This window comes from Nelumbo nucifera, chromosome 8, assembly GCF_055504915.1.
Source record: "Nelumbo nucifera cultivar China Antique chromosome 8, China Antique-T2T, whole genome shotgun sequence".
NCBI lineage: Eukaryota > Viridiplantae > Streptophyta > Magnoliopsida > Proteales > Nelumbonaceae > Nelumbo > Nelumbo nucifera.
The window spans coordinates 50,976,001-51,003,204 of record NC_142656.1 but is presented as its reverse complement, the minus strand read 5'-3'; the positions used below and the strand labels follow the sequence as shown (position 1 = coordinate 51,003,204).

The following is a 27,204-nucleotide window of genomic DNA, read 5'->3' as shown; positions in this document are numbered from 1 at the left end:
TCTCAGACAATGGGAAGAAGTTTGAAGACATTAAGTTCCAAAATTGGTGTGCTGAGATGGGGATTCAACATAACTTCACTTCGGTGGCACATCCGTAGGCGAACGGACAAGCCAAAGTGACGAACAGGGCTATCCTCCATGGACTGAAAGCTCGCTTAGCGTGAGCTAAGGGGTTGTGGATGGACAAGCTGCCCAGTGTCCTTTGGTCTTACAAGACGACCATCAAGACTGCAACTGACGAAATGCCCTTCAACCTATCGTACAGAATGGAGGCCATGATTCCTGTAGAGATCGAAGTACCAACGTTGCGGCTCGAAGCGTACGATGAAGAAGTGAATGACAATGAGCTCCGAACCAACTTGGACCTAATTGAAGAAGTATGTGACTTGGCTTATATTCAAACTATGGCCTACCAATAGCGGGTAGCTTGGTACTATAATGCCTGGGTCAGGAGACGACAGTTTCGAGTTGGCCACCTTTTGCTTTGCAAAGTAATGGTACTTGAGCCCAGCGTAGGTAAGCTCGGACCAAAATAGGAGGGTCCGTACCGGGTGAGATGAGTGTTCAGAGAGGGCACGTGACTATGGAAGGAAAACAGGTACCTCGGGCCTAGAACGTTGACAATCTAAGGTGGTATTATCTACGAGCTCGCAACTCCAACATGACAAAAAATTTACTAAGTCCATAAGACCACCGAGTTGGTCAAAAGGACATCGAGCTGGAGAGAGGACTATGAGTCACTCACAGAGCCTAAGGGCTATGGGGCCGAACTGACGAAAGACCTTGGCACAATATAAGTCCCAATCGCCTCTTCGACAAGGGCAACCTAAGACCTAGTTGCTTCGGCATGGGCAACCTAAGACCTAGTCACTTTGGCATAGGCAACCAAAGACCTAGTCGATTTGGTAGGGGCAAATGAAAAATTAGCTCATGCGCAGGCAGGTCAGGCATATACCCTACAGTGTCTGCTCACTTCAGTGTACATCGAGATCGGTTTATTCCTACTTGGGCCCAACTCGTCAGCTTGGCACTTCGGGGTAATCCACACTTAGAAAAATTTGTACAATAAAGATTTCCGAAATCAGTGCATTGTATTAATATGAAAGAGTTCAAAGTACATACAAAAAAAGGGGAAAGAAAGGAGAGAAAGTACTACTACCGAACTTGGAGGCTTAGTACATACTATATTTATAGGGAGGTTCAAGAAAAGAGGCATAGTTCAGTCTTGATGGGGCTCCTCGCCCCTCCTTCAACGATCTCAGCATCTTTGGTCGGGTTCACTTCCATTGATGTGTTCGCAGCAGCAACCTCATTGGTCTCCATGACCTCGTCGGCAGCTGTGTCGGAGTTCCCCGACCTATCTCCAACTTCCAAATCAACTTCATCATCATCATCCTCCTCAGAGTTTGGATCTTCGCCTACTGCTTGAATCACAGTCTCAGTCAAGATCCCAATCGTTGTGAGCAGTCGAAGATCGAGCTGGGGAAATGCATGCCTTGCCAGCTAGCAGAAGTACTTGAAACCCTTGCGGAAGGGCAAGGTAGCTGTTTCATTCACAAAGTTCTCGAACTCTGAAGAAGCCTTGTAAGCTTGCACAGTGCAAGCACCAGCTTCCTTCAGTTCTTGGGAGAAGATAGCCTCATGCTTAGAAAGGAGAGCCTTCATCTCCTTAACCTCCTTTTTTTATTTCGCGGATGTGCTCCTCCTTCCGCTTCGATTCTGCCTCCCGCTTCATCGCCAGCTCCACAGCCTTCAATGTCTTGGATTGGCACTCCGCTGCTTTCGACTCAACAACCAACACCTTGGCCTCTAAGACCTTCACTTTTGACTCCGAGATTTGCAATAACTCCATTTGACGGTCGGACTGCTCCACCGACGAGTGAATCATTGAGTTCGTATGCAAAAGAGTCATACTGATCAATAAAGTAGGAAAAGCACAAAGGACAGAGAAGTGTAGTTGGAAAAATACCACCATCAGATGACCCCACGCAGTGGCAGCGAGCTTGGAGTGCAACATCCCCGTATTTCGACACATCGACAGAAAAGACGGCTTCCTTGCTCTTGAGAGTGGCAACCTAGGCATCGAAAATGCTTTGGCCCTCCTTGGGGATTGTGCCAGAAGTAGGGACCTCGGGTTGGACGGGTTGGGGCTCGGACTCCTGGGCCACCTTGGGCTCGCGAGCTAGTGACTTGGTTCCCTGGTCATCCTCGACCAGGTCGATGATGGGCACATCCTCTTTCCTCCTCGGGGCTGTAGGTGCGGTGGGATTGGTGACAGGATCAACAGCTTGGGGTTCAGTACATGACGCCTTTCTTTTTTTCTCTTCTTCATATTGGTAAAAAGCTTGGAGACAAGGATATTTGCCATGGTACATGCAACACAGGCACAAACTTAGCAAAGAAATCGACAAGAAAGGAAAAAGTCTAAGTGTGTGGAACCAAAGTGGAGACCTACCTAGACTTGGCCTTGCATTAACCAACTTCTCCTCAGCTAGGAAGTCATCCATTTTCAACCTGAGCTTCACCTAGGCATGAAACTGTTCTCTCATGTCCTTGTCTAACTTGACATTTGGGTCACTAATAGTCGTTCTCCAGTGCGTGGGAAACGGAGACCCCCAACCATAGTAACGATAAAGTAGCGTCTCTTCTAGGTCGGGACTTTGTTGGGGAGACTGTAGAGGATCTTGTACCTAGGTCGGGGGGTCAGGTAGTAACTACAGTGTTCAGAGGATGGAAGACTAGCAGAGTTCTTCTTAATAGAACAGATCGAGCTAAAGGTGTCCATGGTCAAAGGTTTGCCGAAGTAGTGAAACAGGGAGATGGTGCCTACTATAGAGCGAACTGAGTTCGGGTGAAGCTGACCTATGGTTATGTTAAAAAAATTGAAGAATCTCCACGATGAACAGGTGGAGCGAAAAGTGCAGCCCGGCTATCAGGTTTTCCTCGAACACCACGACCTCATCAGGATCATGGTCCCAAGGATATCCCTCCAAAGCGACACACCAGTTGTGGTCCTCGAGGAACTTATAGTGTTCATCTAGTGTTTGTAATCTCTCTACAATCATCATGGAAGGACCAAACCAGCCTGTCCCCGGCCTCCGAGAACTACGGGAGCTCAAGGCTTCCTTCCTAGAGTCTTCCCGCTCTTTTGTTTGGGAATCCACCACGGGCGGGCTGGGCTCAGAACCTTGTGCCGAGGTGCCCACCTCGACAAGACCAGACTCTACTTCTTGGCCCGAGGAATCCACCTCAGTCCCACTTGACTTGTTGGCATCCAACAGACTACCAGTACTGACACTCGACATTGTAATCAAAGGAAAATAAGTAGGAACGAAGGAGGCTTACCTAAGCCAAAGAGAAGAGAGATGACTTCGAAGAACAAGAACAGGTGACACCGACCTAGAAGTGGACATGCGAGCTCAGAACACGAACACACAAAACACGATGAAGAAAATGGGGACCCCATAGCCCCTATTTATAGCCACTCTAGTCGATTTTGGATGGGCAAGATCAACGTAATCTGACGACTCCCATGAAAACCTATTGCACTCCTTTCAAGGCCTAAATAACTTGAGCGCGCTTTTTGACATCCGCAGGGTTGATAATTTGCGTGAAGTTCGTGCATTCCTGGTACGTGGTCTGGTTTCCTGGTCGAACCGGACGAGCCACTGAGATCAAACCGCCAAATCGACCAAAGCTAAATCCACCTCAGCTCAACATGAACTCCTCGCACCGGGTCGCGATACGTCCATGAGGAGTGTGGGGCAATTGATGAGAGGTGATTTGACCCGACTTGATGAACAAAGGACATGTGGATGCGACCCGCCATCCAGACGACGACTCAGCATTGGGTGCCAAATCAGTAGATCGGGAAACCTTGGGTGCCCGACCACCTCAGGGGGCACCAAAGCCGAGGCACCTCAGTACCCACATATGCTGAGGTGACACGTAACAGATCCTAGAAGCTCGTCTATTGTCTTTGAGTCTTTTAGGGTCAAATCGCAGAACTATAGGCCTTATCTGCATCCCGCCCGAATCGGATGGACACGATAAGCACTATCAATTAGCACGTTATCCACCTATCGGTGCGGAATGGACTCCTACTTGTTCAGCCCAAAGATCTTGGAAAGGCTTTGTGAGGACCACGGCAACTCAACTATATAAGGGCACTCACTCCATAGCAAAAGGTATGCGCGATTAAGTGCATTATAGCTCTCTACTGTACTGATTTCCAGCTCGCATCTATTTACTAAGTACTAATGACCTCATCGGGTTAGCAACCCTAGGTTCTCTGATCCATTTGTCTTATAGTTCGAACAATCCACTTGCCAACAGACATCCGAGCTGCCACACATCTAGGAACACCCAGATCGTACACGATCAGAACACTTGGTGGCTCGGTAAATTTTTTCGTCAACTTACAAACAAAGACTTGGGACCAAATCCTTTTACTAGTATGGTTGTGGGGTGATTATGCTAAGGTTTTAAAATTGTGGTTGACCCGGTGCTAGACCAGTCACTTGTTCAGTTTGATTTTACACTTGACCTGGATTTTTTTCAAAAACCGTTAATTTGATTAGTAAACTGCTGATCCGAATAATTGAACCGTTAAACCTTTGACATGATGAACAGTTTTTGGGTCAATTTTTATTTTTCAATTTTTCAAACCATCACAAGATCATTTGTTCGAATCAGAAGGTGAAAGTGAAAGCATTAGTCTAAAAACCAATGCCCAAAGCGATATCATTTTTCAAATCGGTTTTCGTGTTGGGGACGGGCTACCCCATTGTGTAGCACTGTAGCCCCCCCATAAAGGGAAAAGATATGCCAAAGGATCATCTACTTGTGGTTTGGTGGTTAGATCTGATTGCTAGTGCGTTTTATTATTTTGCAGATGCCCCTATTCATATTTCATTTCAACCTCGTTCGGCAACAAAGCTAGTTGCAAACTTGTATTATTGGTGTTCATGGTTTTCAAAACCAGACCATACCAGATGGTCGAATTGAAAAGACCAGTAACTGGTTAGTCCCGGGTCTGGTTTTATTAAAAACTGGAAATTTCTAAAAGCCATTGAAAAAGTTAGAAAACCACAGACTCGGGCAGTCAGACCGCTAAACTGTTCGACTCGAGCAGCGGTTCATGGGTTACTGTTTTTATTTTCAATGTTTTAAATAAAAAACAAAATATAAAATACCTTCTCCCCAACCTAGTCGAATGTTTAGTCCCTTTAGCTTTAGGGTTTCCCGAATTCCCTCCTCTCAATCCTCACACCCAACCGACCACCTGCAGCGGCCAGCACCTCCGGCGTTTGACGGCGAAATACACTGACTGAAGACAACGAACTTTTAGGCAGTGGGCAACACTTGTAGGCAGTAGTAAGAGTTGGCAGGCCTTGCGGCGGCTAGCACTTGTAGTGGCGGACGACTAGCTTGCCTGTGACCAAGTTTGCAGCGGCGACCAGTGAGTTTGCAGCGGTGATTTTGCAATGGTGGGTGAGTGTTTCTAGTGGCAGTAACAGTTGCAGCCACTTGCGGTGGCAATCACCTGCGACAGTCAACAGGGATCTTGGGTCCTCTAAGCCGCATTCTAGAGATGTATATAGAAGAGTTCGACAATACCATTCTCACCAATGTGCAAGGGGTGGCATCGACGATTAAACATGCAAATGCCTTGGGTCTTGGGTGGAGAGAAAGATATGCGGCTCAATTGTTTGCACTGAAACTGTGGCAACGGCCTTGGGTGGCTCTGCTCCTCGTACACACACCACTTCTAAGCACACAATGGTGGGGCTAGTCCGGTCAGCCTGTAGTGAGCTGGGGGCTCATGGCATTAGTGTCAACTACATCTCCCCGTTCGGAGTCTCTACCCCATTGGCCTGCAACTTGAAGGGCATTGTGTTAAAGCCTGCCCTTATAGCAAAGGCTGCTCTATTTCTTGCTTCAGATGAAGTAAATGGAGGATTCACAGTGGTTAGTCATAGCTACTCCACCATCCAATGAGAGAGAGAGAGAGATTTACTGTTTAAGTTTTATGGTTTTATTTTTCTGTATTTTTTTATTTTTTTTGTGTTTTTTCTGTATTTCATTTTTACATTTTTATATATTTTGCACTGTATTATTTTTTTATTTAGATAGTTTTAATTTTTGTATTTTTTTGTTTTTATTTAATTTTATACTATTTTTTATTATTTATAAATGTATATATATATATATTTAATTTATTTATGATGTCACAAGTTGAACCGTTTAATCCAGACAATTGAACCGCTTAACCGGAAACTAGTCCCCTGACCGGTTCTGTTTCCGGTTCGTTTTCAAAAACCTTGCTGCTGTTAGTTTAGCAGAAAATCAGGGTTGGAAAATTTTCGTAACTGAATCAGATTCTCTATCATTGCCAAAGAAAAAAGAGAAGAGAATCAGATACTCTTTTTTCTATTGCAGACTGAAATAGTAAATAGAGCCATTGTTAACAAGGGCAAATCGACTGAAACCGAATCAAACCCGAATCAATTCGACCCTATCAAGGCTTGCGACAGATTGCTTTTAGGAACGACCAATTTTTTTTTTTTTTTTTTTCAATTATCGTAAGGTTGAATTCATGGCATTCATCCAGAATTCAAAATTCCAATGGCTCAGTTTGTTTTCAGGACAAATTTAAGCCGGATACAAACTTTTGCACCCTGTTCAGTTTTGGGGGAGGGGCTACCCCATTGCTGTTGTAGCCAATTCACCTACCCCAAAAAAGTTCAGCTTTGCATTTTGTTTGTGATAATAATTTGCACTCTGCCTGATATAAAATTTGTATCACTTTCAATCATCTCTCATATAAAATATGAATCACATCATCTTTAAATCCTACCTCACTCTAAAATAAAAACCTCCTATTAGCACTCTCGTTCATTCACACACCAGCAGGCAAGTGAAATTCACACTGCAAACAAACTTAGCCAATCTGTCTATTGTATTTGTAATTCTGGTATCGTGTTCTAACAAATACATTGTCCTAGCAATATTTTTTAGGAAAAAAAAACACCACAGTACAGTGCTGTCATACACAATGTTGCAAGAAAATCTTTTTTTTTTTTTTATGAAAGTAACTTAGGGCCTGTTTGATTTACAGTTGAAATTGGAATCAAAATGGTATATTCTCATAGTTTGTTTGATTCAGACATGAATCAAATTAGAAATTAAAATCAGTTGGAGTGGAATTTCATTCCCAAGGGAGAGAGAGAATAGCCATTCCCTCGTGCAAATGGGGGAATGCCATTCCATAGGAATGGGAATTGGATTCCAATTGTGCCCAACCAAACAGTTGGAATTGGAATGGCCCATTCCGATTCCAATTCTAGACCCTATTCCTGTGAATCAAACGGGCCCTTAATTGAATCTAAACAATTTCCTATGATCAGTACCAACTCCAATGTACGAACATGTCATTGCCCAACTTGGAAGCCATGTGGTACCGGTATGTCACAACCATATGGGGGAATAAAGAAAAAGGTAATGTATATCTATATCTATATAAATATATTAAGCTGAAATGTGTACGTAAGCAGGTCTGGGGATAAGGGAAATAGAATCTGATGGGAGGTATTTTGGTCAACCCACTCAATGATGGATATGTGGACACTGTCAATGACAACGTCCCACTCAGCAAGGCAGTTTCTTGGCTCGACATACAACAATCAATATTAGGTACGGAACTGAGCTACAATGAGCTCGGCCTACAATGTCTGATGCAACAGAGCAGCTCGCTGGAATAACACATGGCAGTCAGCATCAGGTATACGGCCGAGCTAGGGCAAGCTCGACCCTCTATCAGCCACCAGCTCACCCAAAACAGCCCCGTAGACAACGCTCGCACAAGCGCTAAAATGGTCCACCGAGTTGACCGCCCCCAAACTAGCAAGCGACCTGTAACCACCACATGGATCTAGCAAATAACTGATCAGTACACCCCAGGATTTAGGAAACAACTTCATACAAGACTTAGAGATATTACCAGACAGCATCTGAACCTCAAGTAGATATAAAAAGACCTCAAGGCCACTCAAAAAGGAATGCACACATAAACTCTCACTCTCTCATATTCTCTCGCATAAAAGGATCATTCACTAACTTAAGCATTGGAGTGTTCCCCTGGGTAAAATATACCCGGGTGCTCTAACCTCTCTTCCTTTTTAGCTCTCAGCTCGGCAATGTAGCTCAACTCGCACCGCAGGCTGAACCTAATCCTAGCCACCTCATCATATCAGAGGGAGTGAACAAATTATGTGCTTCATCTATTGGTGGGACCATTTTTGGCTTCAGCAGTTGCCGCCGTCTGTGGGAAAACACAACAAAAAGCATGTGTTCCCTTTTATTCATCTTTTTATCTCTCCCATCTTACTCAGAAAAAACTCTCTAAATGGCACTTTCAAGAAATCCCTCCAATAACATCAATGGTCAAATCCCGACCATCACCATCAGTCAAATCAACGTTCCACTACCACAAACAGAGAATGTGAATATACCTCCCCCATCCATAGAATCAACGACACCTCATGTAGTAGTGGATATACGACAGTTTGATGACTTGGTATGATGCGTCAATAACATGACTGAACAAATGCGGTCGTGGGAAAATTGGTTCGTATTTATCACTGGACAACAACAACAGCAATCCCAGCAGCCACACCAACAGTAGGCCCAACAACAGTTCTATCAGCAATCACAGCAATTCCATCAGCAATCTCAATAGCAAAGTCAACCTCGGCGCTCGACAATGTCCAAACTACTGACACTCAGGGGCAACCAGCCTTACGATAATCAGCAGCCCCCCTCGTCCAACCGCCAGAATCAAGAGGGTTTGCCTCAATCTCGAATGCATAGCCATATCCATGTTCCAAAGTAAGAAGGTGCTGTGGCACCGAACGAACAAGGACCAACAGAGAGCCAGGTGGAGGCCCCTACTAAATCTAACGCGGTAAGCTCTGTCGAGCTTACTAGAAGAAAGAAAAAGCATCGTGTAGGAAGAAAGACACAGCTCGCCTGGGTAGGGGGTGAAACACAACCAAGAGAAGGCAGCACGGCAATAGGGAGAATATTCTCCTTATTTGATCAACCTGATCTAACTAGGGAAACCCGGTTTGTGCCGAAAATCCTCAGAGCTTCATGACCTAAAAACTTCCGGGCACCTACCTTGGAATCTTACCAAGGGAAGTCGAATCCGATTGAGCATGTTAACAACTTTCAAGCTTTAATGCTCCTTCACGGAGTTAATGATGCTAGTATGTGCATAGCATTCCCCACCACTTTGGAAGAAGCTTGGTTATGGTATTCGGGATTGGATATAGGATCCATAAAAAATTGGGACCAGTTCGCCTAACTCTTCATCAACCAATTCATTACAAGCACGCTGCATTCTAAATCAGCTATGTTTCTGTTCAACATAGTCCAAAAATCCAATGAACCACTTGGGGAATACATTCGACGTTTCAACATGGAAATGTTGTAGATCCCTAATTTGGATCCCTCTGTATAGTTGATAGTAGCCAAGAAAGGCATTAGGCACAAAAAGTTGAAATGGGAGCTAGAACTCCACCCTCTGGCTACCATGGAAAAATTCTTCACCATCGCCCACGAATACATTAGGGCGGAAGAAGCAATAGGTGGGGAGACTGAAATTACAAGAAAAAGAAAATGAACAGATGAAGAAGCAAGCAACAGTCGAACCAAGCGAAGGAGTAGATCACCTCATAAAAGCAAATCCCCAAGGAGAAGGCACAACAGCTCGCCACGTCGAAAAAGCAGGTCACCAAACAGAAAAGTAGGACAACGACCGGAAACACCTCTTGCATACATCATGATATTTACACTGCTGAATGCTTGTAGAAAGGAGATTCTCATACATATCCAATCAAATAATTACGTGAAATGGCCTCCCAAGATGAGGGGAAACCCTAACACCAGGAATCTGAACAAGTGTTGTCATTTCCACAAAGACTATGGGCGTGACACTGAGAACTGTTGGAACCTAAAAATTGAAATCGAGGACCTTATCAAATGAGGCTACTTGAAACACTTCATCAAGGATGAGTGAACCCAAGGAATAGAAGCCAATAAGGAAGCACCACATAACAACAGGCAGTAGGAACCACCAGCCAAAACCCCATAGACCCTAGAGAAGCAGGTTAGAGGAATGATCAACGTAATCACAAGAGGCTCCATTATAGCAAGATGCACCTCATATGCTGAAAAAAACGCGATACATGAGGTGGAACAGGAGAATGACCAGCCCCACAAACATCCTAGAATGGAAAATGTCATTTATTTTACAAATGATGACATGCGAGAGATCTAATACCCTCATGATGATGCACTGGTGGTAAAATTGCTAATCAATGATTTCAATGTAACAAAAGATTTTGGCAGTTTTAGGTAGCTCGGCTAACATCTTATTTGCCAAGGCCTTAAAGAAAATGAAGTTGAGTAAAGCCGACTTGTAACCTGCTAATATACCTCTGGTAGGATTCAATGGGGAAGTAGTTCGCCCCATTGGAAAAGTTTGGTTACCGATTGAAGCCGGCTCCCCACCCCATACAGTTCGCTTGAAACATGATTTCTTAGTAGTAGCAGCATCATCGCCTTATAATGTGATCTTGGGACGACCAATTTTACATGCATTGCAAGCTATAGTATCCACATACCACTTAGCATTAAAATTTCCAACAGACATTGGGATAGGAGTACTACGTGGTGATCAGCTAGAATCTTGGAAGTGCTACGTGGCCTCGTTGAAAGTTAAAGGGAAGATGATAGTTGATATTAACCTAGACCCACCAGAAAACATTAAGGAAAGAGCTCGCCCGACAGACATAGTAGCAATACAAGTCTCCAAAACTGACATAGAGAAAGTGCTACAAATAGGAGCTCAACTAAAAGATCCCCAACGATCCGAATTGGTAAGTTTTTTATTAAAAAATCGATTTTTTCGCCTAGTTGGCAATTGAAATGCTTGGAATTGGCCCTAAACTAATAACTCATAAACTTAATGTGGACCCTATAGTTAGATCAATCTGGCAAAGAAAAAAAAACCTTGCCTTAGAAAGGTGGGACATAGTAAATGAAGAAGTAGGGAAACTATTAGCTGCAAACTTCATAGAAGAGCTAAAGTACCCGAGCTGGGTAGCGAACCCAGTCTTAGTGAAAAAAGCAAACAAGTGGTGAATGTGTATAGATTTTACGGACCTAAACCGCACCTGCCCAAAAGACAGTTTCCCCTTACCCAACATAGACCGCTTGGTGGACGCGACCTTAGGATTCAAATTGCTTAGCTTCATTAATGCTTATTTGGGATACAATCAGATCTTGATGGACCATGAAGATCGAGAGAAGACCGCATTTACTACTGAGACAGGCCTGTACTGTTACAAGGTCATGCCATTCAGTTTTAAGAATGCTAGAGTGACCTACCAATGATTAGTGAATTGTGTTTTTCCCAAGTTAATTGGTAATAAAGTAGAATGCTATGTGGATGATATGGTTGTAAAGACTGTTTTCAAAAGAATTAGCTTTTGATTTAAATATTGTATTTAAAGTTTTGCGAAAACACAACCTAAAATTAAACCCAAACAAGTGTGCTTTCGATGTGATCTCTGGAAAATTCCTAGGCTACATCGTCAACTAACGAGGCATAGAGGCTAGCCCGGAAAAAATCCAAGCGATCTTAGATATGAGACCACCCAAGACAGTTAAGAAAACCCAAAGACTAATAGGGCGAATAGCCGCCCTGAACCAGTTTATGTCCAAATCAGCTGGGAGGTGTCTCCCCTTCTTTAAGGCCATAAAAAAGAACCAAGACTTTGAGTGGACAGAGAAATGTCAGCTTGCCTTCGACGAACTGAAGCAATACCTTAGCTCACCCCCTCTGCTGACCAGGCCAGAGGTGGGAGATGAGCTCAGACTCTACCTCTCTACAAGTGATGAAGTAGTTAGCTCAGTCCTTGTCAGAGAGGTAGACAGGATACAACTACCTATATATTATGTTAGCAAAGTACTCTAGGCTACCAAAACAAGGTATCCAAACATTGAGAAGCTCGCCTTCGCCTTACTCATAGCCGCCCAGAAGTTGAGACCCTACTTCCAAGCACACTCCATAGTGGTGCTAACAGACCAACTACTGAAGCAAATTCTCCTGAAGCCTGAGATCTCGGGAAGACTCACCAAATGGGCAATTGAGCTCAGTGAATATGATATATGGTTTGAGCTGCACACATCGATCAAAGCACAGCTCCTGGTAGATTTTATTGCTGAGTGTACCTTCAGCTTGCCATCGCCAGGAAGCTTTATCTAGCACGACACCCCCACCACGCGAGAAAGCAAACTGGGACGAGGAGCCATGGATACTTCATGTGGACGACTCATCTCATCGGGGCGGAAGCAGAACTGGGTTAATACTATATGAACCCTGCAGAACAAAGCTAAAATTTGCGCTCCGGTTTTTATTCCAAGCATCAAATAATGAAACTGAATATGAAGCCCTATTAGCATATTTGGCATTAACAAAAGAAGTAGGAGCCAAACACGTAGTGATATGCAGTCTCATTGCTCATAGTAAACCAGGTAAATGGAAATTACGAGGCTCAAGACTCCTCCATGGTGGCATACCTCGCCAAAGTCAAAGAACTCCTACCAGTTTTCAAGTCATGGTATCTCCAACAAATCCCGAGATCGAGGAATACAAAGGCTGATGCCCTCTCCAAATTAGCGAGCATGTTGGATTCAACAAAACAAACCATCTACATCGAAGAACTACCACGACCCTCGATAGAAAAAGTGGGTGAGGAAGTTGCCAATATCACTACCACTAGGCCAAGTTGGATTGACCCACTCTATAATTACCTGAAACACAGAGTGCTACCAACAGAAAGAAATGCCTCGCCGAGTAGAGACAGGCAACTCGCTACATGATAGTAGGCGAGCTACTCTACAGAATATCCTTCATGATGCCCTACTTACGATGCCCAAGGCAAGATGAGGCAAATCAATTTTTACGAGAAATTCACGAGGGCCTCTATGGAGGACACCTAAAGGGTAGGGGTTCTCGCCCAAAAAGCTCTACGACAATAATACTACTGGCCCACCATGAAAGAAGACGTAGCCGAGTTGGTCCAGCACTGTGATCAATGCCAACGGCATGCAAACATCTTACACCAACTTGCTGCCGACTTGAAATACTTGACCAGCCCATGGCCATTTGCATAGTGGGGCATAGATCTATTGGGACCCTTCCCACCGGCCAAGGGACAAAAAAAATCTTTTGGTAGTAGCTATGGATTATTTCACTCAATGGGTGAAAGTCGAACGACTAGTGACAATAACAACTCGCAACATCCAAAATTTTTTCTGGCGAAACATAGTGTATAGGACCGGCTTGCCAAGAGTGCTAATATCCGACAATGGAAAATAGTTTGAAGACATTAAATTCCAAGGCTGGTGCGAATAAATGAGAATAGAACAAAGATTCACATCAGTGGCACACCCTTTAACTGACTTACGGGACTGAAGCTGTAATACCAATAGAATAAGAAATTCCAACCCTGCGATCTAAAGCGTACGCCGAAAGAACAAATAAGGAAGAGTCGCGAGCTAACCTCAACCTACTGGAAGAAACGAGAGAACTCACATACATTTGGATTATCGTGTACCAACAACGTGTCGCACAATATTATAATGCTAGAGTCGGGAAACAAAATTTCAGGATCGGTAACCTAGTACTTAAGAAAACCATGGTACCTGAGCCTAGAGTGGGGAAGCTCGGTCCGAATTGGAAAGGACCCTACAGGGTTTCTAAAGTTTTCGATGGAAATGCATATGAGCTCGAAACACTTGAAGGGAAAAATGTTCATCGGGCCTAGAACATAGACAATTTACAACGATACAACGCGTGAACAAGGATTTAGATAGCTTGCCCGTACCAAAAGATAGCTCGGTAGGTAGCATAAGAACTCAAAATGATATGACGCAATTGAATGGCGCAAAATAGGCACACATGAAATAACGGGAAAAACAAGATTTCTTTACTACAAAAAAAAAAGAGAGAGTTCTTTAATTTGGACAAATAAGGAGCATGAAGGCCCCCCAAATTTTAACAGAAGCACGAAAAGGCCCTAGAAACAACAGAGAAAAACCACCAGACATCACAACAAATCCCTCGGCCGAGCTGAGAAGTAGGCTACTCGTCATCGTTAGCACCGTCATAAGCCTCCTTGCCCTCTCCCCCATCGAGCTCTTCTTTGTCGTCTTCCTCCTCCTCCTCCAGGGTTAGCGTCTCTTCATCCACTTGGGTGACGAGTTCAGGCGGCACTCTCCAAGAAGTGATGGAGTTGACATCAACATCAGGGTAGAGAGACTTGAGATAGCAGTGGCACAACTTGAAGCCCTTTTTCATTGAAGGGACACCATCCAGCGCCCGCTGGTTTTCATACTTAGTAGACTTCGGGTAAGAAGCCACCACCTCCGCCCTAGCTCGCTCAGCTCTTGGACACTCCTTCTGAGAACACCTCGACCTCACCTTGGACAGCTCACGCTGCAAACATTGACGCTCTACACGCTCCCCCTCTGAGTCCAACCTAAGCTTCTACACCTCGCCGTTGATAGGAATAGGCACGATCCAACAGGGCCTGGCAGTAAGAGATCGCCTACAAAAAAAAAAAAAAACCAAGGTAAAAAAAAAAAAGAAAAAGAGAAGGGGGGAGTGCACCTACATAATACATTGGGTCATCCGGGCTCCAACATCCGCAAGGTCCATCTCAACTATCTACTGCATGTCCACCGGAAGGAGTATCCCCCTACCAATCTGAAGTAACACCCGAGCATCACCCAGTTGATCAATCACCTTAACATCTAGAACGCAAGGAGTAAAAGGAGGAATGTCGGAAAAATATGGGCCCACCTCCCGTGTAGGTTCAGGGATAGTAAAATCTGGCTCAGCAAGCATCGGGTCCCCCTCACCTTCCAGGTCAACAATGAACGGGGGGGTTCCAAAAGAGGAAGCACCCTGCGACAGCCTGTACTTAGCTCGGTGCTTCTTGCGGGCAGATCTCTGCTCAGCAGACATCATGGAGGTCAAGCTTGCCATACCTGGAAAAATGAAAAAACACCGGTTATCAAAACAAGGGGAAAGTATAAATAGACAAGTGACCTGAATTGAATGTACAATAAGTGGTTAGGCATTCGACCCACCTATCTGGCTCAGGCCTGCTTGCACAAGCATCGGCTTGGCCAGAAAATCCTCAATTTTAACAAGTTCTCGAATGAGCCGTTGAACAACAATCCACAGCTTGTCATCCTTGCACTCAAGAACATTTTGAGGACAGCTATACCAAGCGGTACTACAGCCCTAACCACCTGCCTTCTCAAGAAAAAAGAAACGATTCCTTCAATTCCTAACCTTATTTGGGAAGTTAAACATTTTCTTCCCACTACAAAAGGGGAGATAAAAACAGAAGGGACCCGAAACTTGCTTCATATGCACTAAATCCGAGAAGGCCTCAATGCTCAGGGGGAAACCACAATGATGGAGCAAACTGATTAACCCAACAAGCATCTTAACCCCATTGGGCGTGAGATGACCCAGGGACACCCAATAGCGCATCGGGACAGCAATGATGAAGGGATGAAGGGGAAAACGAAGGCCAGCCACCAAAGACTCTTCATAGACATATAAACCCTTTGGACCATGCTCCCAAGGATAACGACCAGGACTAGGCATAACCCATTGGTACTTATCTAGGATCTCGTATCTATGACATATCCCTACCACCTCATCCCCTGACAACTCGATTCCCCCAAAGAAAATCGTCTTAGCCTCGACCTCCTCCCGCCTACCCACCATCACCCCATCATAGAAAACCTCAAAGGAATTTTCATTGGAGGAGCTAGACTCCTCCCTTGACCTGCTACAATGAACCCTATCCTCTGCAAAACTATGCAACATGTTGGAAGCGAAATACTCACAAGAGGAGATGCTAGAAGGGACTTGGAAACAACCGCCGCCGGACTGACAGAAGGAAAACACAATTTGCCCACGAGAAATAGAGCTCGCCTCAGCAGAAAACTCCAAACCCTTACCTCACACTGAAAAGTCCAAAGACAAAGTGGGTACCTCGAGGGCCCCCTTATTTAAAAGCTCACCTAGAAGAATTAGTTACCTAGATTTGAAAAAGACAGGAGCCCGTCTCCCACATTTCAGCGGCGCCTGTGACTAATAGGCTACTAACAGCTAACACGCACGCCGAATTCAACGGTGCGCCAAGAGAAAAAATTGAAAAAGGTGTGCAATTTTGTGCCAATTACGAAAATCGAAGGAGGCACGCACTGTTTAAATTTCAAAAGCCCACCAAAGTGAGACTTACTATAAGCGCCAAACCAAATAAAGCTGAACTAGACCAGTTGAACCTATAGACAAAAGAGGTAAACCCAAACCGCCCCCTCCAAAAAAAAAACCTTACTCTCTTCGTCTGCTAAATAAGCGAACTCGAGAGTGGGGGCTATTGATGGGGGGCATTTTGGTCAACCCACTCGATGATGGACACATGGATGTTGTCAGTGACACAACGTCCCACTTAGCAATGTAGTTCACCGGCTTGACATACAACAGTTAATATCAGGTACGAAACCGAGCTAGAGCGAGCTCGACCTACAATGTCCGATGCAATAGAACAACTCGCTAGAGTAACACGTGGTAGTTAGCATCAAGTACGCGATTGAACTAGGGCGAGCTCGACCCTCCGTCAGCCACCAGCTTGCTCGAAACAGCCCCGTAAACAACGCCCCCACAAGCTCTATAACCGCAACACAGAAAAATGATCTACCGAGTTGACCACCCCCAGACCAGCAAGCAACCTATAACCGCCGCATGGATCTAGCAAATAACTGACCAGCACACCCCAGGATTTAGGAAACTGCTCCGTAAAACTTAGAGATATTACCAAACAACATCTGAACCTCAGGTAGATATAAAAATACCCTAGGGCCACTCAAAAAGGTATGTGCACATAAACTCTCACTCTCCCATATTCTCTCACACAAAAAGATTATTCACTAACTTAAGCAATAGAGTGACCCCTGGGTAAAATATACCTAGGGTCTCTAACCTCTCTTCCTTTTCAACTCTCAGCTCGGACCCCGAGCTCAGCACTGTATCTCAACTCACACCGTAGGCTAAACTTGATCCGAGCCACCTCATCAAATCAGAGGGAGTGAACAGATTTTGTGCTTCATCTATTGGTGGGACCATTTTTGGCTTCATTAGAATGTAATAGTATTTTTTTGCCTTTTTCTCATAGAAATTACAAGAATGCTACTCTCTACCAACTCTTTCTCTTTTGTTTTTTTTTTTCTTTCAAATTACGAGAATGCCACTCTCTCTCCTACCAACTCTTTCTCTATCTCTCTCTCTCTCTTTTTCTTTCAATTACAAGAATGCCATTCTCTCTCCTACCAAGTTTCTTTCTCTTTTTCATATAAATTATAAGAATGCCATCCCTCTCTCTCTCTCTCCTTTTAAATTACAAGAATGCCATTCTATCTCCAATTGAGGAAGACCTTAGCTTGGCATCTCGCGACTACTGGGGAACCTGCAATCAAAGGTAGTTGAGTTTGAGTCGAGTCGAGCTCAAACTTTTGAGCTCAAGCTTAAGTCTCTAATTCGAATCGAGTTAAAGCTTGACAACACCTCAACTAGTAAGGATGAGGGAAATGTGTACATAAGAAGGCCCGAGGATGAATGAAATGGAATCTAATAGTATTTTTTTGCCTTTAAGGATTGAGGATGAGGGAAATGGAATCTAACAGTATTTTCTTGCCTTTTTTCTTAGAAATTAGAAGAATGCCACTCTCTACCAACTCTCTCTCTCTTTTGCTTTTTTTCTACAAGAATGCCACTCTCTCTCTCTATCTCTCTTTCTTAAAATTACAAGAATGTCATCTCTTTCTCTACTGTCATCTCTCTCTCATAAATTACAAGAATGCCACTCTCTCTCCAATTGAGGGAGACCTCAGCTCGGCATCTCGGCTGTTAGGGGACCTGCAATCAAAGGTAGTCGAGTTCGAGCCGAGCCAAGCTCGAACTTTTGAGCTCAATCTCAAGTCTCTAATTCGAATCGAGCTCGAGCTAGACGACACCTTGACCACTAAGGGAGACCTCGGCTTGGCACCTCGGTCACTGAGGGAGATCTCAGCTCAGCACCTCGACAACTAAGGGAGACCTCAGCTTGACACCTTGTCAACTAAAGGAGACCTTAACTCGACACCTCGCCTGTTAGGTAAACCTCAACTCGACACTTCAGCAGTTGAGGGAGACCTCGGTTTGGCACCTCAACAATTGAGGGAGACCTGGGCTTGGAACCTCGGCTTGACACCTCGACTGCTTGAAAGACCTACAATCAAAGGTAGCCAAGCTCAAACTTCCGAGCTTTTGACCCGAGCTGAGCTCGAGCTTGAGCCTAATAGTTTATGAGCAAGCCCTTGCAACACAGGGCCCCCTCCGCTAGTATTGTATTAACTAAAAAAGTAAATATACATGTGGCTTGTATATAGAGTTTAGGTACATTATTCAAACCACTAAAGACCCCAAAAAAAATCTATATTCTAAAAAAGGGAATTCATAGATCATCTCCACTTAAACATGATAGAATAGATGCCCAATTTTTTATCATGTCCACTGCAGAATAACATGCCCAATTTTTTATCATGTCCACTGCAGAGTTAATAACCACCTCATCCAGACTAAACTTCTGTTAAAAAATCCTGCTAGTCCTTTCATTCCAGATAGCTCACATAACTGCCCAGCATACTTTGCTTCACTTCGACATCTCCTGAACTCGCCAACCAGAAAATAAATCCTTCACCAAAGCAGGAGAACATCTATAAACGGGAACGGCTTTACTGAAATGGTGCCACACTTTACAAGAGAAAGTGCGAAACCAGAGCAGGTGATTCAATGACTCAACTTCCCCAAAACAAAGAGAGCATTCAATATATAGCAGGTTGACTCCCATGCAAAAAAATTGATTTTTGATGGTGATGAAAGATCTGTCTTTCTCCTCCAATAAACTATGATAGAATGAGCTAACTGAAAACAAACCTGATTTGGACTATTTCTACTTCCTAGAGTCCTGCGCCAGCAAGATAAGTTGCTGATTGTGCAGCAGAGATAGCAAGTCATTGATTGCTGCAGCTTCCGGTCATAAAAATTCCTTCTAAAGGTAGGAATTGACTTGATCAAGGGCATGAGAATTCAGACTCTTTATAGAGAAAGGATGTAATTATTAATCTTTACATGTAATTTTGACTCGTCCTATAGGTGAACAGAATTAGATACTGGACTTTGACAGATTGGGCACACCCCATATATCTAACTAAAGGATGGCTTTTTTTTATTAGATAGAAAAAAAGTTGAGCATTTATTTACTTGGCAATTGAACAACATAAAGAAATGTTTAGATAGAAATACACTTGGAATTCCTTGATTATGTTTTCATTTTATGTTTTTAAATCTTAGTTTACAGTATTTTATTTTCAGAAGGGGAATTTTATCTCATCCATCATTAAACTTATATGAACAAATTACAGCACTTACCCTCAAAAAATGAAAATAGAATTGTCTAATAACTCTGGCCCAAATAAATATTTTAGTCCCATCCACTATTTTCTTCAAGACCCACCATGCCATCAGTGCACCAGTCATCATCACTTGATCCTGACACGCTGCCATTAAGGCTTGCCTTATTGGTCTCCATGTCAAGTAATGCCAATTCAGATCCATCTCCATTAACAGTGAAATGTTTTAAAAAAGTGGTGCCATGGAACAATGCTTGGCCATCTGTTTGGGATTCCATGTCGTTTGGCTCGTATACTAGATGAACCCCACATTTCTTCACCAGCAGTGCAGTTTTTATTGAATGTGTTTCTATTGAAACCTCTACTTGATCCCCACTTTCCAAACAATTCCCAAACTTACTATGTCTTCTATGGCCCACCCACATGTGAGGTTGATGTGTTATTTTTGGAACCTGATGGAATTTTGGTGAGTATCTCCATTCAAGACCTTTTGTTTTATCACTAATCTTAGCATAAGCAAGAAATGCAAATTCATCTGCCTTTCTCTCTGTGGCAAAAATAGCACATATGGTCAACCCCTGGATCTTACGATCCAGAAGTGTGGGCACCTCAAAAGATATGACAGATCCCATTTTTTGATGATCAAACCAATCTGGAACCTCGTTCCCATAAAGAAAAATGTCAAACTTCCCACGTTCTTGTAGTACCTGTTCCATGAAAATTTAATCGTGATCTTTAACAATACATATATTGAGAGATCTAGAGAGAGATAGAGAGAGACAGACCGGCAGGAGAGTATTCTTGAAAGTATTTGACAGACTGTTGCATCTATCCATGTGAATACGTTGTATAGATTCCAACCTCTCTAGGCCCTGAATGTCAACAAGCCTGCTGCAGTTGTTCAGGAGCAAGGCTGATAAGTTCTGCAAGTTGGATAGATTTGATAATCTTTTCATTGATATGCAACCATCTGCATACAAGGCCCCTAAACTTGATGGTAGCTCTGGGAGCGATTGGAGATTCTTGCAATTCTCCAACCTAAGGATTTCGAGCTGAGAGAGACGACTAATTCCATCAGGTAGGTTGTAGAAATTGTTTTTGCGTAGACTTAACTCTAACAATGAGGTTAACCTTTCAAGATTTGATAATCTCTCCATTGATGTGCAACCATCTATGTACAAGAGAGCCAAACTTGATGGAAGCTCGGGCAATGATTTTAGTCTGGTGCAATTCTCCATTCTAAGGCTTTGAAGATGAGAAAGACAACTTATGCTAGCTGGTAGGCTGCAAAAATTGTTTCCTGCTAAATACAACCATTGCAATGAAGACAGGCTGCCAATGTCACTGGGAATCGCACCTTCTCGCAAATTGCAGTCTGTGAGATCTAGCATTGTCAAGGAGCATAAACCTGGTACTACAGGGTTGAAATCATGGCTTCTTCTTGGTGATCCCCAACAGTTGAAGAATGAATACCATGAGTTGAATGAAAACTTTCCTAGTTTCGAGCAGCCACAGAGATTAAGGTTTTCAAGAGACCTTAATTTACAAAAGCTACTTGGAAGATTCCTAAGGTTTCTACAGTTTTCTAGATTCAAGAAAACAAGTTTCTCCAGAAGTCCAATGGAATGGTGAACCTCAATTAAATCAACACAGCCTTCAAGTATTAACCTCTCAAGATTTGGGAGTCCAAAGAAATCTGGGGTTTTGGTTAGGTATTGGCAATGACTGAGATTAAGGATTTTCAGTCTTGCAAGCAACTGCAAGTAGAAAAAAAAATGTAGTAGATTAATTTATGAAAGAGGTAATTGGTTCAAAGAAGAAAATCACAAATATAAGTATTTTACCTTGGTTTCCTTCCAAAGTTGTTTTAGCTTGCTATGTTGCAAGTCAAGAGCAACAAGATTCTCCGGATAAAAATCCATGGGTAGAAAATTCAAAGGGAACCCATGCCAGCAAAGCCATCTTAACTCCCTAGGAAGATGCTCAAAACCCCCACTTAAGTGTACATAGTTGAGCTGGAGCAGTCTTAGCTTGTGCATCATTGCAAATGCTTCAGTGCTCATATATGCATCAATAAATCCAGATGAGTCTTCTAGGACAATGCCTTCAACTGCATTTGTTCCCTAATAACAAACAACATCAATAAGCTGGTGTGCCAAAACCTAAGAAACAAAGAATGAAATGTACACAATGGACAGAGTTGTCCACATAATCTAGGTTACACGTCACATTCTTTTAATTCTATAGTAATAATTGTTGTCTCAGACTTTAAAGATCCAGATTTTAGGGAAACTCTTACTGTTCAGGTCTTTGTTTTGTCGGTACATCGAACTTCAAAGAGTAAAAAATGATTCATGTATTAGCACTTACCCTTTGTTTTGTCAGTACATCGAAAATATCCTTATGGAACCACAGTCTGCTTCTTCTTCCAGGCTCCTTTGGGGATTCTTCACGAACAATTTCCCTCCCCATGTCCCGAAGTAGATCATGCATTCTCACCTCATTCTTTTCATTGACTGTCATGAGTGACCTTCGAACGAGAATACCAATTCCAAATTCTGAGGGAAATTCACAACCATCCAATATTATAGTTACAATGTCTTTGTCCATTCCAATAAAGAAGCATGCAATATCTAGGAATATATTTTTCTCTTGATGATTTAGTGCATCAAAACTTATCCTTAGCTTCTTCTGAATTTGATTGGGAGGAATTTTTTCCAGTTTCTCTAAGGCACTTGTCCATTCAGGTATACTTCTTTTGTCATGCAGAAAAGAACCCAAAACCTCAAGAGCTAAAGGAATTCCTCCAACATGGCGTACTAGATTGTTTGTGAGGTCCACATAACCTTCTATTGGATGGTATTTTCTAAAGGCATGCCAACTGAAGAGCTCGATAGACTCATCTTCAGTTAATTCTGTAGCTTTATATATTTCATCCACTTCAAGCTCATATAACAAATGCTCATCTCTAGTTGTTATGATGATTCTACTTCCTGAACCAAACCACTCACGCTCCCTAGCTAATACATTTATTTGGTCTAATTGATCCACATCATCAAGAACAATAAGAACCCGTTTATTGGAAAGTCTTTCTTTGATCTGATTAATTCCTTCAGAAATATTGATTACCTTTAAGTCCTTTTCCATTAATACACCAGAAAGAAGTTGCTCTTGTAAGCAAACTAAACCATTGGGTTGTTCTGATACTTCTCTAACATGTTGAAGAAAGCATCTACCATTAAATCTGCGGAAGGTTATATTATAGACAGCCTTTGCAATTGTTGTCTTGCCTATTCCACCCATACCACAAATCCCTATAATACGAATATCACTTGAATAAACATTCAACAATGAATAAACATCACCCATACGGGAATCCATTCCAACTAGGTAGGTAGTGACATCCAACAGTTTATTGTTTAATTTTGTTAATACCCCTTCAACAATTCCCTGTATAAACTTTGACTGATTCCTGCCAAAAGTGATCCAAGAAAAAACAATGGGAAAAATATAAGCAAAATAAATATGTAATCGTTTGTAACAAGCCATAAAGAGATTACCAGCTACAATATAATTTTTTTTATGCTTAAATTTTGGTTGTGTCCTCAAACATATACATGCAGGATAATAACCTACAGAATCAGTTCAAGACGAAAACTTATGTAACTAAAATAATTCCGGTACATTGAATACATGTCAAACGAAGAACAAAATCTATATGCAACAGTTCATAGATTTTTGAGATAGGTGATATTTATTCTTTAATTGATTATTGCTAGTTTCTAGTTGTTTTCATATTAGATATTGATTCGGATTCCTTCACACTACCAATGTGATGGTCTGTTGGCCAATGCTGGTCCCGACTATATGTGGTCTTGGGAAGAGTCTCGATATGGACCTATCCTCTGGAATTTTTAGAATGAAGTGGCTGCTCTCTGTCTCAGATTTGAAGCTCCGCTCTCACGCTTGTCAGCCAAAGATTTTATCATTGTACCAAGAAAGTTTGGCTAGACTCTATCAATAATTGAATGCAATTTGGCTCAACTCATTAGTGCCTGATTAATAATTGGATCACATTGTATCTGGTCTTCCAGCAGGACCAGCACCTATCAGATTCTACTTGTAGAAATATGCTGTTTTTTTGCTCAATAATGTGTCTGATAATAACTTGATAAAAGTTGTACTGATGGATATTGGATGATTATTACTAGCAATAATCAATTAAAGAATAAACATCACCCATCTCAAAAGTCTAAACAATAATTAAATAACATAAAAAAATAAGAAAAGATTTTTGCTTTTTAAAGGCGATAAAATTTTATTTTCAAGGCAAAGTATTCCCATCTCAAAAATCTACACCAATAGAAACAAATCAATCTATACCAACAACTACTACAATCCTCTTTTCTCTACCACAGAAAAAGGAACAAAAAAGAACTCCTGAAACAAGAGCAGTTGAATTTTGTTAAAAGCAAAAGGGAACTTTATTACCTATAGGCAACATTTCGTAGATCCCACCCCGACAAATTCGCAACTTCGGTGAGAGCTGTCCTCCACCTCTGCACCTTCTCCATCATCCACACATCCCCAAAACATTCCTCTTCGTGTCTTTTAAATGCTTCTGCAAAATCCCCACATTGCTTCCGGACATCAGACGGATCGACATCATAGAAAACAGGCAGAACCAATTGCCCAATTGTTCTCCTGCATTCTAGAATTCTCACAAGTTTGTCCAGGCACCAACTGGAAGAAGCGTAATTTCTTGAGAAAACTATGACCGCAACCCTTGATTCTTGAATTATTCTCATCGGCTCTGATGGAGCCTGTCTTCCTCTCTCGAGTTCATCTTCGCTGTTGTCTCTCAAGGTGTGGATTCCCCTTTTGACCAAGGCGGCGTACAGTCGATCGATGAAGTTCCTGTTGGTGTATTCACCTCTGAAACTCATGAAGACGTCATAATTCCATGGATGAGTGGAGGTAGAGGCTTCTTGAGCTTGGGTCATCGTGTCAGCCATGGACAAGCTCAAATGATCGGATAGCTTGATGGGCTTCTGAGATTAGTGAAATATCATTCCTACTCACTGAGAAACCACCGTGTTGATTACCATGAATCACGACAAGCAGACAACTGCAGAGTCTTGGGCGGGACTTTTCTCTCCGACAAACGGAATAAAGAGGAAAATAAGCGCAGCAAAACCTGATAAAATCTTTTCTTTGACTTACGAGTCCTTCAGGCTTCAACAGTCAAGGACAAAAGTGCCCTTGACTGTTGTGTAAATTTTCAAAACATGGCCTTAGACTGTTATCAAGGCTTCATCCATGCACAGGACTTCAAAAATCAAAACCAGAGAATAAACCACTTGTACATTCTTGTTATTCCACGTGGACAATTTATTACTGCAAATTGCTTTAAGTTAGTTGGGACTTGGCAGTACTCTCACCTTGTATTCGTAGATTCTCTTGATCGGTTAACACAATCAATTCAATTTCTTTACTCCATACGAAATTTATATGGCATAAGAGAACCGGGCGATTCGTCTTCCCTGAATTTCCGCTTCCCTTCTCATGTCCGATGCGAAGTGTTCCTGTCGGCACAATCAGAATCTTCTTAATTCGACGAGGTCGTGGTGAAAGGATGAATTCGTACATTTTGATTAGCAATCGGGAGATAGGTCAAAGGCACGATAAATCGGTAGGTATTCTGATATTCAAGTCAGTTGGGTAGAAAAAGAAGTGGTCGGACCGAGTAGGTTGAAAAAATGTTAGCCCAGGTCAAAGAGATAGTATAGAGAAATATTTAAAGAGTATTTTTCCAAAAGATTCTTTACCTCGAGCGGGAAATACATATTTATAGTTGGGTATCCGTGTTTAAGATGAATAAGGCTCTCGGGGTTGTTGGGATGAAATCGTCTAACGAGGTCTTTGGGAGGTTTCCTCTTCTTCGGTGGAGTCCGTTTCCTTGTCCATACAGGACACTCCTTAGTCGTGCTCTTCCGTCATATGTGATGTCAACGTGGCTTGAGAGAGAAAATGGTTGTGGATGTTGCCACCTAGCATCCTTGGCTAGTTCAATCATAATCTAAACATCACTCCCCTAGTTATGAAGTCGAAAAGTGTAGTGCTCGACCACGATTAGGTGTGGAAGAGTTTTGTGGTCTTCGACTGAGGAACTTTAATTTCTTTGAGTTGACTGGCCTAGAGTAAGGCCAATTTGGGCGAACCAGTCGGTTCAACGCTCGTGCCATTTCTAAGGTGGGTCCGCAAACATGTCATTTCATCTTTTTGAGGTCACGTGTGCGAAGTGTGGCATCAAATCGGTGTCGTTGATCTGGTTTGATCTGAACTATTGGTTGCCTTTATAAAAAGGGGATAGACGAGTCATCCACATCGGTGTTTGGATGACGTCCCTTGCTTGATATCCTAGGTGTCCAAAATTTCTTTTTTTTTTTTTCTTTGGTAAGATGTCTTTCACTACGTCTTAATTCCTTGTCTTCCCTTTTCATTGGGTACACTTTGGAGGATGAGAGGGAGGGTAGTCCTCAGTGCAAGGCGACTGATGTTAGGGTGCCGGAGATTGATGCCAATGTGGCCAAGGTTGACGCTGAGGTCTGAGAGATCGGTACTGATGAGGTGGCCAAATCTAATGTGGAGTCTGAAGAGCAAACCCTTGAGGGATGACTTGGGGAATAATTTGCATCGGCTCTATGTAGCCTTTCTTTGGCCGACCTGACTCCGATCCAAGAAATGCATTACATTCCCGAGGAGTACGAACTGAGGTGTCTTGGGATTGGGGAGAGGGCCTCTTCGGCCTATCCAAGGAAATTTGTGTATATGTCCACAATTTTATAGTTGTCCTTAAGTTTCCTTTAGATCCCGGGGTAGTGGTCGTCCTAAGGTAGTACTGGGTCTTGCCTGTTTAGTTGATGTTGAACTCGTTTCAATACCTAGTCGGGCTACTGTAGTACTACACTCTTAAAGATATTGAAATCACCCTACCGATGTTTAGATACTTTCTCCACTTGAAGAAGTACAAGTAGGGGTACTACTACTTGTCTTCCAGGCCAAACACCAAGGTGCTTGTTGGGGTTCCCTCTTCCATTAAGTACTGGAAAGAGGGTTTTTTCTTTGTAAAATGTTGAGGAGGTTGGCCATTCTCCCTCACCCTGTCCGTTCCGAGGTCCAAGGATAAGGGTCCTTCCCAGATCGAGCTATCAAAGGAGGAGATAGTTGCTAGGAGGAGGATTGTGCGAGTGCACATTGAGGAGTACACATCGTCCCAATTGCTGACCATGGCTGGGCTAATGTGCCCTTCAACTGATCAATCCCAGTTCGGTCCATGGGTTACGCGGTCTTTCTTTCTTTTTGGTGAGCTTGTCTAACTTTGTGATGAGTTATGTAGACTTGGACATGGCTGGCATAAAGGAGAGAGCTCGGTGTATGAAGGCCATGGCTACGAGGAAGGCGCAAGCGGTTAGGACTTTGGGCGTGTAGCCTAGGGCCATAGAGCTTCAATGTCACTCAATGGAATTTACACCTCAATAGGGGAAGAGGCCAAGATCGGCGGAGGAGGTTGTGGTGATCAACTCCAAGAAGACAAGA

At 42.9% G+C, this 27,204-nt stretch overlaps 1 protein-coding gene across 3 annotated transcripts; it reads right to left on the bottom strand.

Annotated features, from left to right (window-relative positions):
* Window positions 1–4,449: 4,449 nt before the first annotated feature.
* LOC109114960 (TMV resistance protein N-like) lies at window positions 4,450–25,088 on the bottom strand. Of its 3 annotated transcripts, XR_016079757.1 has the most exons (6): window positions 24,097–25,080; window positions 21,976–23,077; window positions 21,450–21,728; window positions 20,391–21,362; window positions 14,936–15,123; window positions 4,450–14,839 (listed from the first exon to the last, which is right to left on the bottom strand). XR_016079757.1 is itself a non-coding variant. In XM_088893894.1 (5 exons), the coding sequence occupies exons 1-5, from the start codon at window positions 24,618–24,620 to the stop codon at window positions 15,109–15,111; spliced, it is 2,892 nt and encodes a 963-aa protein (XP_088750020.1). In that variant the 5' UTR covers window positions 24,621–25,080; the 3' UTR covers window positions 4,450–15,108. The 3 variants fall into 3 exon arrangements, 2 of the variants coding, with proteins under 2 accessions (XP_088750020.1, XP_019054002.1); XM_088893894.1 differs by having other exon boundaries at window positions 4,450–15,123; XM_019198457.2 differs by lacking the exons at window positions 4,450–14,839; window positions 14,936–15,123 and adding an exon at window positions 19,556–20,312 and having other exon boundaries at window positions 24,097–25,088.
* Between the last annotated feature and the right edge of the window lie 2,116 nt (window positions 25,089–27,204).